At 42.8% G+C, this 17,662-nt stretch overlaps 2 protein-coding genes across 4 annotated transcripts in view; both read left to right on the top strand.

Annotated features, from left to right (window-relative positions):
• The first annotated feature begins 3,765 nt into the window (after positions 1 to 3,765).
• Positions 3,766 to 12,360, top strand: LOC135447345 (radial spoke head protein 4 homolog A-like). Its single transcript, XM_064712279.1, has 6 exons — positions 3,766 to 4,506; positions 4,972 to 5,206; positions 6,817 to 7,566; positions 8,803 to 8,941; positions 11,128 to 11,245; positions 11,859 to 12,360. Exons 1-6 carry the CDS (start codon positions 4,214 to 4,216, stop codon positions 12,076 to 12,078), a joined length of 1,755 nt encoding a protein of 584 aa, XP_064568349.1. The 5' UTR covers positions 3,766 to 4,213; the 3' UTR covers positions 12,079 to 12,360.
• An 803-nt stretch (positions 12,361 to 13,163) lies between these two features.
• Positions 13,164 to 17,662, top strand: part of CENPE (centromere protein E) — a 38,484-nt gene continuing 33,985 nt past the window's right edge. For all 3 annotated transcript variants that reach the window (XM_064710900.1, XM_064710901.1, XM_064710899.1), the window contains exons 1-6: positions 13,164 to 13,340; positions 13,478 to 13,566; positions 14,415 to 14,504; positions 14,581 to 14,699; positions 16,429 to 16,548; positions 17,439 to 17,520. In XM_064710900.1, coding sequence (XP_064566970.1) covers positions 13,285 to 13,340; positions 13,478 to 13,566; positions 14,415 to 14,504; positions 14,581 to 14,699; positions 16,429 to 16,548; positions 17,439 to 17,520 — 556 coding nt within the window. In that variant the 5' untranslated portion in view covers positions 13,164 to 13,284. The remainder of the gene's footprint in view (positions 13,341 to 13,477; positions 13,567 to 14,414; positions 14,505 to 14,580; positions 14,700 to 16,428; positions 16,549 to 17,438; positions 17,521 to 17,662) is intronic.

The raw sequence follows: 17,662 nt of genomic DNA, 5'->3' as shown, positions 1-17,662 counted from the left end.
GGGCGGGGGCGGGCCAGACCCCCGGTGACGTCTCAGGCGAGGAGGGGCCCTCTCCAGACTTGGTGCCTTTGGTAAAAACCCTCGTGGAGTCCCAAGCCTCTCCCCTCCTGGGGAGGCTTGTGTGTTTTCTAACCCTATTGTCAATTGAATCAAAAACTAGGTAACCCCTGAGTGAGCTTGCAAACAGCAACAATCGCGGAACAAAGAGGCAGTTGTGAGCAGAGCTACAGCATCATTTCGTAACAAGTCTGCAACTATGCAGCGATTTTCCTCAACAAGATATAAGAAGAAACGAATACTCAGACAAAAGTCGGGACTCAGACTGCAAAGGACAACTCAGAAGAGAAACAAGAGAAACGAAAGACTCTGGGGGGTTTTTTCTCTTTGGGGTCTTGAATATTTCTGTATAAGGACGAAAGACTGGGAGGTTTTCTCCTTGGGATCTTGAATTGTAATAGGCAATGGGGTAAATTTACCTATTACAGGGAAAACTGACAAAGGATCATATATTGGTCAGCTGGTAGATTTCTTTGACATTTCTCCCATTTGGAGAGGAATTTTAAGGGTAGGATTTCTTTGACATTTCTCCCATTTGGAGAGGAATTTTAAGGGCAGATTTCTTTGACATTTCTCCCATTTGGAGAAGAATTTTAAGGGTAGGATTTTATGTTTTAATAGTTTAGGATTTTATATTGTAATAGCTTTCCTAGTCCTCATCCATGTCGTCCCAGATGCCATGAATCAGATTGTAAAAGAGGTTTTCTTGGGGCAAACAGAAGGGGGAGATGTCGGATCTCAAGATCTCAGTCCTGAGATGCTGAGCCACCGAGACCCTGGGGGGGCTCGGGACTCCTGGAATGTTGCCAGAAGTGTCTGGTAGCTGGACTTTAACCCTGCGCAGGAGACGACAAGGATGAGGGCTTCACAGGGTGAAGGGTGAAAAGATTAGCTAATTAGAGAGTGAGACACAAGGTTTAGGATTTATGTACAGGGGGGTTTAGAGGAGTAAGATGGAGGAATTGGGGTGTGTCCTGTCCTTCTTCTTCTTCCTCTTCTCCTCCATCTTCTTTGGCCACGGTGGCACCTTTCTATTGGTTATTACTAAGAGTACACCGAGTTATAACAATAGATGGTATTGGGGAAAAATGATAAATATTGTACACGTCACAATGGGTATAAAGATAGGTGCCTGCCCCGGAGGGCAGAGACAGTGTGCCCATGGCTGACTGCTGAGCAGATCTCTGCTGGCTGAAAGAACATCTTTTAGATAAACAATTAATAAACATAAAACCAGAAAGAAGAACTGAAGCCTCTTCTCGTCCTTCGATACGCGGGCTGCCCCAAGGCCACCTCGGGCCTTTCCAGGCCCCTCAAACAGCCGAGATAAACTGGACAAGAAGGACTATCAGCTGATATCCTTCTTCACTATGCCTGTTATTCCCTTTCTAGTGCAAAATTCACAAATTAACCTGTATGGAAATGTGACAGCTGTCCAATTCTATGTGCAACTTTTTTTGGACCTCCATTTCAAAGCCAATAACAGGTAGGAGTTCAGTTCAGAAAAAAATAAAAAAAAAAAAAAGAAAACTACTGAAAAGCAGAATTGATTCCACTGGACAAGAAACAATGGCTACCTGGCCACAGCAGAGACAATACAAACCTCCTTTGGAAAGGGACAACGTTACTACTTTAGTTACTGTTCTGCTAATTAACCCATGCTACTGACAATGATCAGAGTATGATTATGCTGCAGTATTGCACATATCCATTTCCTACTTTTGTCTATCAAAAAAAGACCATCATAGCACCTTGGTGAAACATCCTTCTGCACTGATGAGTTACCTATCCTGGTCCCTTGCACATTTCACATGTATCCTAACTTAGACAACTGCAATATAGGTGGCCCCAGTTTTCTTTCTTTGCTGAATGAAATTGAAGAGACAAAGCACTTGCCTTTTCTTGAGCAGCTACTTCACTCAGCACACAAGCAGAAAGCTAACTTAGTTCATATGGTTTTAATAGAATTTAAGTACTAAACAAATTTTCCCTCCAAATATAAGATATGGAACTCAAATAAAAAGGAATCCACAAGTAATTTGCAAGTACTGTATCGCCCTCTGCAGTCAATGGGCAAGTTCTGCAAAAGTGCCTGGGCACATTCCTTGCAAAGATCCATTAAAAAACCTCTACAAGTAGAAACCCAGCAGAACTAAGTTTTTTTTATCATGTCTTACCTGTTGGAATCATAGGAACAGAATGCAGAAACTTTTTAGTTCTTGATATAAATGCTCCACTCCTTAAGGATATGGAAAAGTATGTTCTGCTGCTCCTCCTCAATGGGTCAGATTCCTCAATGATACTTCTAGCATTTACTCTCTTGGAATGTAACAGAAGTTTGCCATAGCTATTTCTTTTTTTTTTTCTGGTTGCTTCTAATAAATAATATCATAAATAATATTATTTATATCCAAAATAAACCATAATTTTTAAAAGTTACATTAGCTGATCCATCAATGACAGAGAAGTGTATTTTACAGTTCGGGTATTGCACTACTTTATTTAACAAAACTTGCAACATTCATAGGGCACTCAGCTGAGATTTTTACAGCACTGTATTGGTTTCACTTTGGCTGGATGACAGGTGCCCCCCAAAGCTGATTTTCTATCACTCCCTCTTTTGAACTGGAGAGGGGAGAAGAAACACAACAGGTCAAAATGAGAGCAGGAAGATCATTCACCTATTACTGTCACTGGCAAAACAGACCTGCCTTGCAGAAACAGACCAAATCCTTTACCAATGAAATCAAAGTAGGACACTGGGAAATAACACCAATTCTTTAAACAGTTTGAATACCGTTGCAAACAAAAGTTAACTCAGATTATGGCCACCTGTTGCCTTAATTCTTCACTTTCTTGACCTGTGACAGTACTGGAAGAAACAGAATGGAGCTGAGTCAGAGGAGGTTTAGGTCAGATACCAAGAAAAAGTTTTCCACCCAGAGGGTGGTTGGACATTGGAACAAGCTCCCTGGGGAAGTGGTAACAGCACTGAATCTGTCTGAGTTCGCAAAGCATTTGGACAATGCACTGGGGCACGTGGTGTGACTCTCAGGGTGTCCTGCGCAAGGCCAGGAGTTGGACTAAGTGATGGGCCACTTCCAACTCAGTAGATTCTATAATTCTCTTATTAACACTGATTATGCTTTCTATCCAAGCACCTTCATTCCATCTTAACTGCTTGGGGTCTTTTACCCTTGGATCCAGGAATAGAAAATTTTTTCTCTTAAAAGAAAAACCCTTGTACTCTATGAACAGCATATCACCACTTAAACACACATGAAAGCAATGAAGGCAAATTAACAACCTTTCAAAACAAGATTAAACTTTTGAAGAACCACTCTTTTGCTCTCAGCAGACAGCTGAAAGATTCATACCACAAATGTTCACGGGAAAGTATTGACAGCATTTCATGGCTTCACAGAACAGGACTGGTTTGGGTTGGAAGGGATATTAGCCATCACCTACGTCTCACCTGATGCCATAAGCAGGGACGCCATTGACTACACCAGGTTGCTCAGAACCCCGTACAGACCAGGCTCAAGCACCTTCCTCTCGCCATCACCCCGTGGGTCCCGGTGAAAGCAGCGAAGAAGGGCTCAAAAGCGCTCTGGCAAGGGGCGCGGCAGCTGGGGCGGGTCACCGGGCTGCCCTCCCTGCCCGCGGCCGCGTTCCCCCGGTGACGCCCCGCCCGCCGCCGCCGTTGCCGCTGAGGGGCCGCGCGGAGTCCCCGGGCCGGGCCAGGCCGCACCCCGGGCCCCCAGCGAGCCCCCGGCCAGGCCGGCCCGCGGGAAGGGCCGCAGCGAGCCCGCCTGGGTTCCGGACACAGCTCCCACACTGCTCACCCGGCCCAGCGCGGCCCCAGGCTGCCGCCCTCCTGAGCCCCAGACGTGGGAACCGGGACCGGCTCCCTGGGAGTAGCGGGGGGTAAGGCGAGGGCTGAGGGGAAGCATCTCTCAGCCGCCCCAGGACCTGCACCGAGCGCAGGAGCGCAGGGGACGTGCCGGCCGCCCCGGGCAGCACGCCAAGCGCGGTGTCGGTCACCGAGCCCCTCTGGGCACCTCGGCCCCCCTCGGCAGCTGCAGGTGCCAGCGCCAGCCATCAGCCAGAGACGCGCCGGGACAAGGCTCCCAGGGCACCGGGGGCACGGCACAGCATGGATCCGTCGCCAGAACCAGACGCTTCACACGAACCACATAGTGCCTACCCTGAAGGTGCCTACCCTGAAGGTGCCTACCCTGAAGGTGCTTACCCTGAAGGTGCCTACCCTGAAGATGCCTATGAAGGTGGGCATGGCCCTTACCAGCCACACGAACCGGGTTATGGTCTTGACCAGCCCGGATACAGCCCGTATGAGGATGAGATTCCCGATGCACAAGCCCGGATGCTGGCGATCAAGAATGCAAAAGCCTATTTACTGACGACCAGCACAAAATCTGGCCTGAACTTGTAAGTCTGAGAAAGGATCGCAATCAAATAGGGTAGGAACTATGAGTGGAGAGAAAGGTAAAAGGACAAAGGAAGGTACATATAGAATGGGATAATGTTATACAGGCAATATTTCATCACTAGTGATAACTTGCAGACGAGTGTCCAACATCTTTCAGAAACAAAATCCCTACTGGAATTTTATAGAGAGTTCAAATACAAGTTTATATGATTGAGAATAAGTTTAAATTCAGATTCAGCTCATAGACAGGAGGGGTATATACTAGAAATGGAGGATGGAAATGCTCTTAATTATAATCAGACTACTTTTAACCCTAATTTGCCTCAAGGCTCCATGATCCCCTTTCTTCTGTTCCAATGATTTCTCCAAAGATCCAGATGATTAGCCTTTACTTTTTTTACTAAAAGTATAATATTCTAAGACTTTTGCATAGTAAGCCAACAATATTTACATTTATATGACAGATATGATCATTTAGCGACTATACTGACCAAGATCCTGGATGAACAGCCCGCAAATACAGTAGACATAATTGAGACCATCAGCCAGGATGTGAAGTGGGCGCAGTTTCGGAAAAAAATGGACACTCTTCGAGACGAACATCTGATCCCTCCAACATTTGAAGCTGCAGAAAAGTGTAAAGCTTTGTTCATCAAGGAAGCTGGAGAAGAAGAACCTGAAGAACTAGATGAAGAGATGGTGAGTTATTATCAGAATGAAACAGGTACCAAATATACCAGGGAAAGGGATGGGCAGATGCTGTGAAGGGGAAGGAGAAAGGAAGTTGTTCTCTTCGATAGTACTGCCTCTCCTGACCGTACAGGTAATTGCAGTCACAGCACCATGTAACATCTTCTCAGCTGAGCTCGTCCCATGTCTAGTTCTGAAGAAAAACCCATCTACTTACTTAGTTGAGATTTTTTCCTAATGTAAATCTAATATCGTGAGCTGTTATAATCAGGGATGTTCTAGAGCTGATACACAGAAAGTAAGGTTTGTGACATCTCCCATATGCCAGTTCAGTACGGAATATTGCATCCAAGTTAATTTCTTTTTATAAAAGGAAGGTTTCTTTACCTAAAGTGATCATAATTCTTGATATATTCTTTAACGTACATTCTTCTTGGAGATATATTCTTATTGACATATTCTTTGACAATATTGTGCACTGCTGCTGCTGTAAAATAGTAGAATGCAGAATGTTGTGATTCTTCCAGCTCCTGGTGCAGTTCTAGTCTGTCCTTCTCCAACTAAAACAAAATAGGGTTTTCATGGACAACTAATACAATTGAAAAGCCACTTCTTAAAACAGGATTTTTGATTATTCAGTTGCTTATATGCAGAAGCATTTGTACCCAAGGAAAAATGAGAAATCTTATAATGAGAAATAAAAGAATATATTTAAGAATTATAATAGCCAAGAGAAATGATTCAACAAGATATTGATTTTCATATGAAGTTAACCAGTATATATTCAAATGAATTACCATTGCAGAGTATAAATACCAGCCACACAAGAGATAGTCCTTCATCTTTTCCATAGCTTGGTACGTATCTTACATTAACAGTATAAGATGCTGAAAATGGGAAAAAAGGTAGGGTATTTCAGAAAGGAATTCTGATTTTTTTATAATCCTATCAATCTTGCTTTTTTATAAGAAACCTGTATGATCCAGAGAAATTCCATATGAAACTAGTACTAATTCTTCAAAATTCCCTACCCTGTCATGTCCAACTTCTAATAACTCTGTCTGTGTTATATGATCACCTGCCCCCATAAAATGAGAGATGGGTGGTACAGCAACTGGAAATACTTAATTATTGGCCTAGTTCTGCTTCCACTGAAGCCAGATGGAGTCTTACAATAGACTTTAATAACAGAGGGAGCAATAGTTTAAAAACTGCAGGGAGCTGCACTATGCCAAGCAACATTCACCCCAGAGAAATGTTGTTGCTCTGGTGCCTAAATATATAAAATCTATATTATCTACAACACAAGGCAACACAGTGTCACCATTTCTAGGCATCAAAGGCCTCTTAGCTGACATGCCCTAGCACTGAATCCCTTGTAAATCTTGTGTAAGAATGCTGACTTTCCTTATTTTGCAGTAATTAGGAGTTTAAATTTTGAAATCCTGCGTTCTAAGAGCTGCCCTTCATCTTCTCATCTTTACCACTAAAAGACTTTTAATTTTTCTAAATGATAGTAAAAAAAGTAGTGAATGAATGTCTGCAAAGCACTTTGACATGATGAGTGGCACTACAGGAAAGTGAAGTATAATTATCTAACTCTGAATCTTCTTTCCTAGGGAGAGCCTGCTCTACCCAATGTGATGGAAACAGCCTTTTATTTTGAACAGGCTGGAATTGGCCTGAGCAAAGATGAATGCTATTACATATTCCTTGCCTTTAAAAACCTAATTAGTGTTCAGCCAATCCAGACCTGTCGCTTCTGGGGCAAAATTTTGGGCCTGGAAATGAACTATATTATAGCTGAAGTACAGTTACGGGAGGGGGAAGAGGAGGAGGAGGAAAGAGAAGAGGAAGAAGAGGAAACTGTTGCAGAAGAAGAGAAAGAGATGGGTGAGGGTGAGGAAGAAGTGGAACAGAAAGAAAAAGAACCTGAACCACCAAAGTCCACTTATAAACCCCCACCTGAGATCCCAAAAGAAGCAAATGGGACTGGGACGAATAAATATGTCTATTTTGTGTGTAATGAGCCAGGCAAACCCTGGGTGAAGTTGCCTCCAGTGACACCAGCCCAGATTGTCTGTGCCAGGCAAATCAAGAAGTTCTTCACTGGTCGCTTGGATGCTCCTATTGTGAGCTTCCCTCCTTTTCCTGGGAACGAGGCCAACTACCTGCGCGCACAGATAGCGCGGATCTCAGCGGGAACTCACGTCTCTCCCACTGGGTTCTACCAGTTTCCAGAGGACGAAGAAGAAGAAGAAGGAGGAGATACATATGAAGAAAACCCTGAGTTTGAGCCTCCTCCTGTGGCTGAAATGGTGGAGTCCCTGGCCATGTGGGCACACCATGTCAAGTGCATTCTGAAGCAGGTGTGTCCAGCATAGCTCACATGGGCCTTGGGTGCTGCTCACACTGCAGTGCTTGTGGGGTAACAGTGTGAGTGACACTCCTCACCTGCACATGCAAACTATTCACCAGAAATGGTGTTGGATTGAAAGATTTTTATATAGAAAATGCATTTTATATCATATATAATACCAAAATATCTTACACATAAAACATGTGCTGTTATATGTTATATAACATATAACACACATATATATAAAACATATATACATGTTATATAAGGCATAAATATCTTGCATATATTTACATATACCATCTATTTTTATGTATGTGTGTATATATATATATATATATATATATATATATATATATTTTGGAACCCTCTAGGTTTAGTACTTTTTCCAGTGATGTATGCTTGAGATTGAAACCTGTCTTTAAAAAACAGTATGGAGCTAGGCCCTGATAAATAACAATCATTTCTTGCAATCTTCTGTATTAGGTGTTCTGCTCTGAGATCCTCATTTGATTAAAATATTTAACATTCGCTTTTGTTGGGTAGGATGCTAAAACCCAGACAGCTTGTGGTTGTATGCTAAATGAAATTTACATGGTGTTTTCCTCTGGTTAATTTTTTGGTTTATACTTTCTGCTGTGAAACATTTGAATGAAAAAAACTTTAAAGCATGTTCTATCAGACTACTGCTAGAAAGAGGTATTACTAATTTAGTTTTTATTGCTGGATGATTTGATGGGCAGTCTACCAATTCAAGAATGCTAGTGTAAAATAACAGCAAATTATAGGAAATAAGATTTAAACTTAGTACCAGCAAAACAGTAGTTGTCAAAAATAAAATTAGTATGCAGGAGAATCTTAAGAACATTCTGTTACATTCCTCTGACTGGTAGCCAAGTAACAAGGCATATTTTAAAAATAAGGAATAAGTCCATAGTTTGCAGTAACTAGTAATCTAGCAAGGATATAAACCAAACTGGCCAGGAACTGAAGAATTCAAAATGACAAAAAGCTGATGACAGCACTATAAGGTTATTCTCAAACAGTAAGCAGGAGTGAATGAGGGGAACATTCTGCCAAGAGGATACAATATTTTGTTAACAATATTCCAGTTAAGGAATATGTATTTTTCTTCTCCCTATCCCTTAACTGTGTGTGAGTCTCAGTCAATTGTTTTAACTAGTTTTAACTTGCATTCTTTCAGTGATTGTTACATGTATTTATTACTTTTCCACATCAATTATAGGGTCGCTGTGTTTGGATTAATCCTGCTCAAAAATCAGAGGAAGATGAAGAAGAAGGTGAAGAGGAGGAAGAGGAGGAGGAAGAAGAGCGCCAGGAAGAAACAGGACAACCCCTCCTTACTCTGATCTCTGAAGATGAAGGTATTCTTCATGGAATATGAAGTTTATGATAGAGAGTCACTAGGATTGTTGTCATTTAGCAGTAAATATTTGAAGTTAAGCACTGACACTTCTTGGAGCAATATACTTTGCCTCTGTAGGGTAAACACATTCTTTTACAAATCAATCAAAAGCAAGATGGTTAATAGTATTGACATTAAAGCTGAAATAATCAGGTTTACTAGGCAACCATCTTGTTGAGATTAAAGGAAAAATATTGTTGAGAAAAGGAAAAAATAATTTAGACTTGTCATGTTATTGCAAGTTCAAAACAACTTACTACTTGAAATACACTCGGCTATTTTTATCTCATCTTTTTAGGAAAAAAGAAAAATGTATGTTTATTTGTAAGTAAATAGAATAATTAATATGTACACACATACACTGATGTACATTACTTTTATAAGAATTTAGATCTTTAACATATCACTGCAGCAAATCACGGGAATAAGGGAGCCTTAATATTAGATTACATCAATATCTGATTATTTTTCTACTCTCCATTCTTTAATCAAGGTGAGATATAGCTATACAATTTATCTGCTAGTGATAGAAAGTCCTTGACAAAAGACACAGGGATGAGTGCTACTGAATTTTTTCTGTACGTGGGGGGGTCTGTCAGCATTCCTGTGCAACTGTCATGGTTTGACCCGGAAGGAGTTGGGAATTCTGGAAGCTGTGGTCAAACCAATGAAGGTTTTGAGTTTCATACTGACACCTGGTGTAGCCAGTGGGGTTTGGACACACCTCCGAGAATACACAGGGGTTAAAAGCAGGGCACTGCCCTGGCATTTCCTCTTTGGGACTCGTCGGGCGAGGAGGTCAGATCTCTCTCCCCCGCCCGGCCCGCTGCTGCTGGGCGGGGGAGGGGACAGCCATGCGGTGAGGCCTGGGGCCAGGGCCTGGACAGAGGGGGCTTCGAGGATGGAAGGGGGGGGGAGCCCCAAGAGATATCGGGCAGCCAGCCCCTTTTCCCCCCCCCCCCCCGGAGAGAGAGAGAGCCGGCGGCACCGAATGTGATGGCAGCCCGCCAGGAGGAGAAAGGGGAGAGAGAGAGAGAGCCCGGCCGGCCGCAGCAGCAGCATGTGTGGGAGTATCATCTCCCAGGACAGACAGAGACTGAAAACTTTTAACCCTTTCTTGCATGATTGGGGCCTTGCGAAAATGCTAATCCTCCTCGAAGCTGAATAAGAAGGGAGATGAGAGATGAAATGAGATAAGACTTTGGCCCGGAGATTGTGGAGATGATTGGATGGGGAGAGATGATTTGGAGTGGCCTTTTAGCTGGACTTTTCTTGTAGCCATGGACTCAGTTGTTCCTGTGACACAGACTGCATTTAGGGGGAGGCAGTGCCTCAAAACCAGGAGGGTTCATTTGTGAGGACCCCCCGGCCCCAGGGGGTTGGAAATATATGGGGGGGACAGTTGTCCCAAAAGCAGAGACTGTGCCTTTTTGGAGTGAGACAAGGCATCCTTGAAAGACCACCCTAAAAGCAGCTCTGATCCATGTCTCGGTGGTGAGAGCACTGAGCATGGAAGGAACGTGTCACAAACGGCAAATGGACTTTCCGGGCGGTGCCGGAGTGACAGGGAAGCACACGAGGGTCTCAGTGTGTCTCCACGAGAAGCCTATGGAACAAGAAGGACTCCTTTCCCTCTTCATGAACTGATGTTTGAGTATACTAAAGTGTCGTGCCGGACTGGGCAGTTGGTATTTTTGAGAGAATGTATTGGATTGGGAAGTCAGGGAGTGGGGAGGAGGAAAAGTGGTTTTTGTAAGGTTTTCAATTTTTTTTCTCTTTTCCTTATAGTCTTTCCTATTTTTTCCTGTAGTTTTAGGTAATAAAGTGTTATTTATGTTTAAGTTGGAGCCTGTTTTGCTTATTCCTGGTCACATCTCACAGCAGACACCAGGGTGGGGCATTTTCATGGGGGCACTGGCTCTGTGCCAGGCTCAAACCATGACAGCAACCTACCCACTCATGCAAACCACCTGTTGGAAAATAGTGCCTACACTTAGTGTTTCTGACTTCTGGCTCTTTCTGTAATGCAACTTAACATAAACCTTGCCTGAATTCTGTGCAAGTCTTGTAGCTCAGGCTTAAGTATTTTGTAGAGGCTCATCAAGTTCATTTATTCATAGACAGTATGTGTTTGGCTGTCTCCAGGCATGAAAAACATCCCTGCTTGGACAGCTCAGGCTTCTACAAACCTGATCCCAGAATATTCAATTGCAATCCTGCAGTCTAACCGATGGCCTGGAGCTTATGCCTTTGCATCTGGCAGGTGAGAGTCCACCTGACATGGTTACAACACTGACTGTATGTGCTACACACAGGTGCCTCTCTAATGCAGGCAGAGTTACTTTATTATTAATTCATTAACTGAGTTCCAGCTATTCCAGAGACTGATGGACAAGGCCACTTAAATATGCACAGCAACAGTAAATAGGTATTTAAGACTGAAAACAATTAATTATTGGAAAGGCTGGCATAAAGTTAATGGATGTAAATGCTGAATTAGTATTTGAGCACAGTCCTTGATTTAAAACATATACTCTTGTGTTTGTGGGACTTTTTAAAAACCGGCTGCATTCTGTGGTTCTAATGTTTGTTTGCTTGCACTACACGTGGTTATTACCTCCATGTAGATTTCCATGACACAGTCATTGCACTAAACAGTACTGCAGTGCAGTGCAGTGACACTTCATCATTTTAAACAGAAGATGTATTAATAACCATTAGGGCAGTTAAAAAGAGGTGCTGTGCTTAAAATTATTCTGCTATAGGATATCTGCACCACAGTGACTCCTTGCACAGCAGAGTAAGGATGCCTGATGGTCTCTCTGCTAATATTTTGCCAGGGAGTGAACATGTGATCTGTCACTTCTCTTTCTCAGGAAATTTGAGAACATCTACTTCGGCTGGGGTCACAAATACAATCCAGAAAGCCACACTCCTGCGCTGCCCCCGCCGGCAGAGGCAGAATTTCCCACTGAGCCAGGAATCACTGAGGCAGCAGACCCCACTGTGGAAGAGGAGCTGGCTTTCAAGGCTGCGCAGGAAGAAGCCTTAGCCGAAGCTGAGGAAGAGGAAGAAGAGGAAGGGGAAGATGATTAAAATATGGAAGAAAACAGATTGTTTTAAAAGTTTGAACATAAAAAGAGTTTTCATAACGTAGTCATTTTTTTGCTGACCTCAAAAGAAATTATTTTTGAGTGTGCCTTCTTTTTTGATTTCTGTAGGCTTTTCTTTGCAGCTATATTCCTCTCCTTCCCCACCCCTAAACCTCTCCACACTGGCATGAAAGCTTTTTCTGTTTGTTTGACTAAGCAAACATAGTCTGCTTCCTAAAATGATACTGCTTTGAACAAAGAACTACCACCCACAAGATGTTCACACTCTTTTTCTAGCCCTCACTTCAATACGTATATACATTTTACTTAAATAAACCTTTTTTTTGAATCCCATGACAATGTCGCTCTTATGTGTAAAACCGTACTATTCGGAGGCAGTGGGCAGCCTGTTGAGGCACTGAGGTCTGAGTGCACGGCAGTGATACCGCTCATCACTGACATTGGGGGCTGCACCTCCAATCCTGGGCTCAGTTCTCGGCGCCTCGCTGCAAGAGACATGGGGATGCTCGATGGCATCCAGAGAAGGGCAGTGGAGCCGGGGAAGGGTCTGGAGCACGAGTCCCGTGAGGAGCGCTTAGGGAGCTGCGGGTGTTTAGCCTGGAGGAGAGGAGGCTCGGGGGGGACCTCATCCCTGTATACAAGTGCCTGACGGCAGGGTGTAGCCGGGTGGGGGTTGGCCTCTTCCCTTCAGTCACAAGCGACAAGAGGAAGCAGCCTCAGGTTGCACCAGGAGAGGTTCACACGGCAGATTAGGAAAAAATCCTTAATGGAAAGGGCTCCCAGCCTTGGAACGGCTGCCCAGGGACGCGGCGCAGTCACTGTGCCCGGGGCTGTTTAAAAGGCCGGCAGCTGTGGCTGTGAGGACAGCGTTCGGTTCCCCGGCCGCTGCCATCCGGCAGACGGGGGGGGGGGAAGGTATCTCAGGAGAGCTCGGGGGCTGCTCACCCGTCTGCTCCTGGCCGCGCTTCCCTCGGCCGCCCCCCCACACCTCCCCGCCAGCTCGTGCTAGTGGTGCACTCCACGCACAGCGTGCGTCCCTCGCGGCCAATAGGGAGCGGCTGCGGGCGCAGTTCAAATTTCGGCGGCGGTTGGGGCGGGCGCTCCCGGTTCCGTCCCTTGTCCTGGCCCTGCTGCTCTCGTGCCGGCTCCGTCCCTTGTCCCGGCTCCGCTGCTCCTGTCCCGGGCGGGCATGGCGGACGAGGGCGCCGTCACGGTGTGCGTGCGAGTGCGGCCGCTCATCTCCAGGTGAGCCGGCAGGGGAGGCTCCCTCCGCAGCCCTGGGTGCCGCCGTCCCCCACAGCTGGGCAGTTCGCGGTAAGGGGCCCGCGTTTTGGGGGCAGAGTCCTCGCCCAATAAAGGTAACACAATGTTTCTTCTTTTAGAGAAAATGCCTCAGATAAAGTGTCCCTGCACTGGACAAGTGAGAATAATACTGTTTCCGACGTGAGTGGTACCAAAACGTTTAGTTACGGTAAGAATGTGAAAGCAGTTGCTTTACGAAGATGCTTATGAGGAACTTTGCTACTGTTCTCTTGAATGCGTCGACTGTGGTGAATGCCCTGAGCTTCTTGAAATGCCTCCCAACCTTCCCAGCTTCGTAATTCCCAAGGAGGGTCATTGGGGCACACAGGATTTCTGGTGCAGGCAGCACTGGGATGTGCTTTTGACGTCAGCTTCCTGATGGACCTTACTTGCTCTGTTCTGGTTTATGCCATATTGGCTTTGGAACACATTTATTGATCTGGAATCCAGTGACAAGTGGACTAAACAAGGGCTAGTCCAAAGCATTTAGGGGGAAGGGTATGGGAGAACACCGTCCCAAAAGTGACTAGTGTGAATGTGGGATCCTCATAACTAGCTGGCTCCCTTTGAGTCTTTTCCTGCTGATCAACTCTACTTGTTAATATGAACGTAGCCACTACAAATATTTTTCCCAAAATTCAGATTCAGTAAAAGCATGCCCGAGGCTAGGAGTTTAACCATTAACCTGTCTTGTCAGGCTTACTATCCTTGTAGATAAATTAGCCAAAACCTTTTAGGGTTAAATAGGATGACTGTTTAACTGTGTTCATCATTCTTAGGGTTTTTTAGTTGTCTATTATCTGTGCATAGTGTCTTTTTTTATTTTGTGCTTAATATTTATTTTGAAACTAAATTTTAAAAGCTTGCATTAGTGCTACTACAATGATATTTATATTGGAGCTAACCTGGAGATGATTATGCAAATGTACTGGATTTGAAGTCAGCAATACTGAATGACAGCTTGTTTTGACTTGCAATAGAGTGGGTTCACACCCTTTTTTTTGTTTTTGTTTTAAGATCGTGTCTTTCACTCAAGTGACAACACTCAGCAGTTGTATGATGGTGTAGCTGTTCCAATTATACAGTCAGCTGTGCGAGGCTATAATGGTAAGTTTTGAAACTGTTTAAAAAACTTTTGGAATGTATTTCAGAGATACTTAGTAAAACTTAATTATCTTTCTAGGCACAATTTTTGCTTATGGACAGACTGCTTCAGGGAAGACTTACACAATGATGGGGAATGAAGATTCTGTGGGCATTATCCCTAAGGCAATTCAACATGTGTTCAAAATTATTTGTGAGGTGAGCAATTCTATTAAATTCTATTAAATTGAAAGGGCTAGTAATACTTGTGATGGTTACATAAAAATTAATTTTAGTATCAAGAGGCTTATGAAGGAACTTAACTTATATTGGACTAAATGTAGCAGTTACTTTGCCAGCCTGGCTACGATGAGCCAGGCACATCTTTTGTTTTCAAACAAAAAGCTGATGGGGACTCTATTAGCTAAAACCAAATCAGAACAAAACTGAGGAGTGTTCTGAGACATGAGGAGTCAAAAACTTAACTTTGAGTAGAACCTTAACCTTCCAAATATGCTAAACTGATTACAAATACAAATATGGACTTGTCAGGACCCAGGACATCCCTCTGGCTGTCCTGAGCAGCCAAGACCCCTGCCAGGGATCTCAGAGACCCTGGCACAGAGCCCAAAATGCCTATGGTTTTGATTATGACCCATGAAGCAAATGGCCAACCTTATATGAAGACCAGCAAGCCACAACAGTTTAGGTAGAATAACAGTGAAGTTATCACAGGGTGGAAAAGTAGATTTTAGGGTTTTTGGGAATGGGGGTTCAGGAGGTAAGATGGAGGGAACTGGGTGTGTCCAGCCTTTCTCCTTCTTCTTGCCTCCATCTTCTGCTGTGATGTTGACACTTACAGATTGGTTTAGAGTAGAAGCTCACTGTCTAACATAGGTGATGGGTATTGGAAAGCAATTGTAAACATTGTACATGTAGTTTTTAGTATAAAGACATAACACCACCCTGGGGGCAGGCAGAGTGCCTTAGGCTGGCTTGCTAAGCTGATCTCGGCAGGCCAGGAGAAAATTTTTATACGTAAGATAAAATAAACAGCCTTGAGACCGAGAACTGAAGAGCCCTGACTCCTTCAAGCTTTTTTTTCCAAGCCGGGCTAGGAAAAGAGACTTTGAACTTCTCTCAGGGTCACTCTGACACGCTAATGATCCCAACAGGGACTCACTTATTTATGTGGTAGATAAGATAATGTGAAGCTTTGTGGTTATTCTGCTATTTTAAAAGTCTGAAAAACTAACAATTAAAGATTTTTTTTTTTTAGTGGGAAGACTATGACACTATATTTACTTATTTCAGGCTTACAAAAGAATTGCTAATTGCTCAATATTAATAAAAGTAAGGAGAAAGTGTACATTAAAACAGTGATTTCTAAAACATGATTTGCAGAGTGCTTGCTTCTGCCTAGAGGGTTTCAGGTAGTTGTTACCAGTGAAGTGAAATGGTCACTGCTCCTTTAAGGAGGTGCAGAGTATCCTTAGAGGGTTTATAGAAGTAACTAAAGGCAAGAAGATTTTTCTGGAATCCATTGTGCAGCCTTTCCTCATTCCAACATTCTCTACCAAGTAGCAGCAAAGTAAATCCAAACAAGCAAAGAGAGAAGACAAGGTTTACAGAGAGGAAAAAGCCTGAGCAGGAGGAAATTGGTTATGGAAATGGCATTTAAGTAGGAGAACTATTGTCATGCTTCTGTTGGGCAGTTAATTTAATAACCTTAGAAGTGGTATACCATTAATGCAGCTGGAAAGAGGTGAGATAGAAGAAAAATTATTGTCTTGTTTTATGCTAATGTACAGCAAGGATGAAGGGAAAGAAATCTCTGAAACAATATCCAAACTTTTATCTCCAATTTAAGAATATTTGTATTAAAAGAAGTCCATCAGTTAGTCTGTTAATTTGTTTGATTTTTTTTCCTTCCCCCTTTCAACATTAGATTCCAGACAGAGAATTCCTGCTAAGGGTTTCATACATGGAAATCTACAATGAAACAATTACTGATTTGCTTTGCGATAATAGGAAAAAGAAGCCCCTGGGAATTCGTGAGGATGTTAATGTAAGTGGATGTTATGTATAAGTACTGTATCTGCTTGGAGTAAAAGAAGTTGGGGAAAAAAAGCCTTCAGAAGCACCCAGTGGAAAACTTTTCTAGGACAAACTGTGTAATTGTATCTTCAGCATTAGCGGAAGAACATTTGATGTAGCAGAATAACAACAGTGACTTTGGGTTTGCTATTGCTAATTCATCTTTGTAAATCTTTATAAAAGTAGACTTAATCCTCAAGGTTTCCAGGATGATATATTTTGTTTAACTTTGACAGTAAAACCTCAAGAATTGTTTAGTTAAGCTCTATGTGTTTCAAGTTTCTGACAGATATATAGAGTTACTTTAATATCATCTTTGTATCATCTAGCAAGTGCTATACTGCTGTGATCATAGAATAACCATGTGACTAGAACTATTCAGTAAGATTATCACTATAGAAAAAGAAATCTGTATTAATGCCATCTTCAGTTTCTTTATAATGTAAGGTTTTGTAGGAAATAAAAATTGTTGGTTTGGGCTTTGGGGTATTTTTTCCTTTGGCTCCCTTAAATGGTCATGGTTTTGGAACATAGGAAGAAGGGAAATTTATCAGTTGTATAATACGTTCTTATAAGAATTACTGAGAAATATACTTCTAAATTCTCTCAGAAAATGACAAGGATATTTCACACAGCCCTTCTGTTTTTAGGAAACTTTCTAAATCTATTGTTTGATTCTCTAGACAACAATTGCCTTTGACAATTTTGGTCAAAGTCTAAACTTTACCCATCCCTTGTGTTTAGAGAAAAAAGACATTCAGCTGTTGAATGAATACCATAATAATTGCTGGTAATGTTTACTTTATGTATTGAAGTGTGTTTTGGAGTTCAGTAAAATTTATGAATGTGCTTATTCTGTAGAGGAATACATATGTAGAAGATCTGATTGAAGAAGTGGTGGTTGCCCCAGAACAAGTTATGGAATGGATCAGAAAAGGAGAAAGTAAGTATTTAGACAATGTCAGCTGATAGCATTAAAAAGTTTGGGCTAATCAGGTATACTTAGAACCATGGGATATCTCTTTGGCTTTATATTCATAAACTAAAGTTTTTCAGAGAGTTTTAAAATTTGTGCTTTTTGTCTA

Source organism: Zonotrichia leucophrys, chromosome 4 (genome assembly GCF_028769735.1).
Source record: "Zonotrichia leucophrys gambelii isolate GWCS_2022_RI chromosome 4, RI_Zleu_2.0, whole genome shotgun sequence".
Classification (NCBI taxonomy): domain Eukaryota; kingdom Metazoa; phylum Chordata; class Aves; order Passeriformes; family Passerellidae; genus Zonotrichia; species Zonotrichia leucophrys.
Note: the sequence above shows the minus strand (reverse complement) of the source record. Positions and strands in the feature narration are given on the sequence as shown.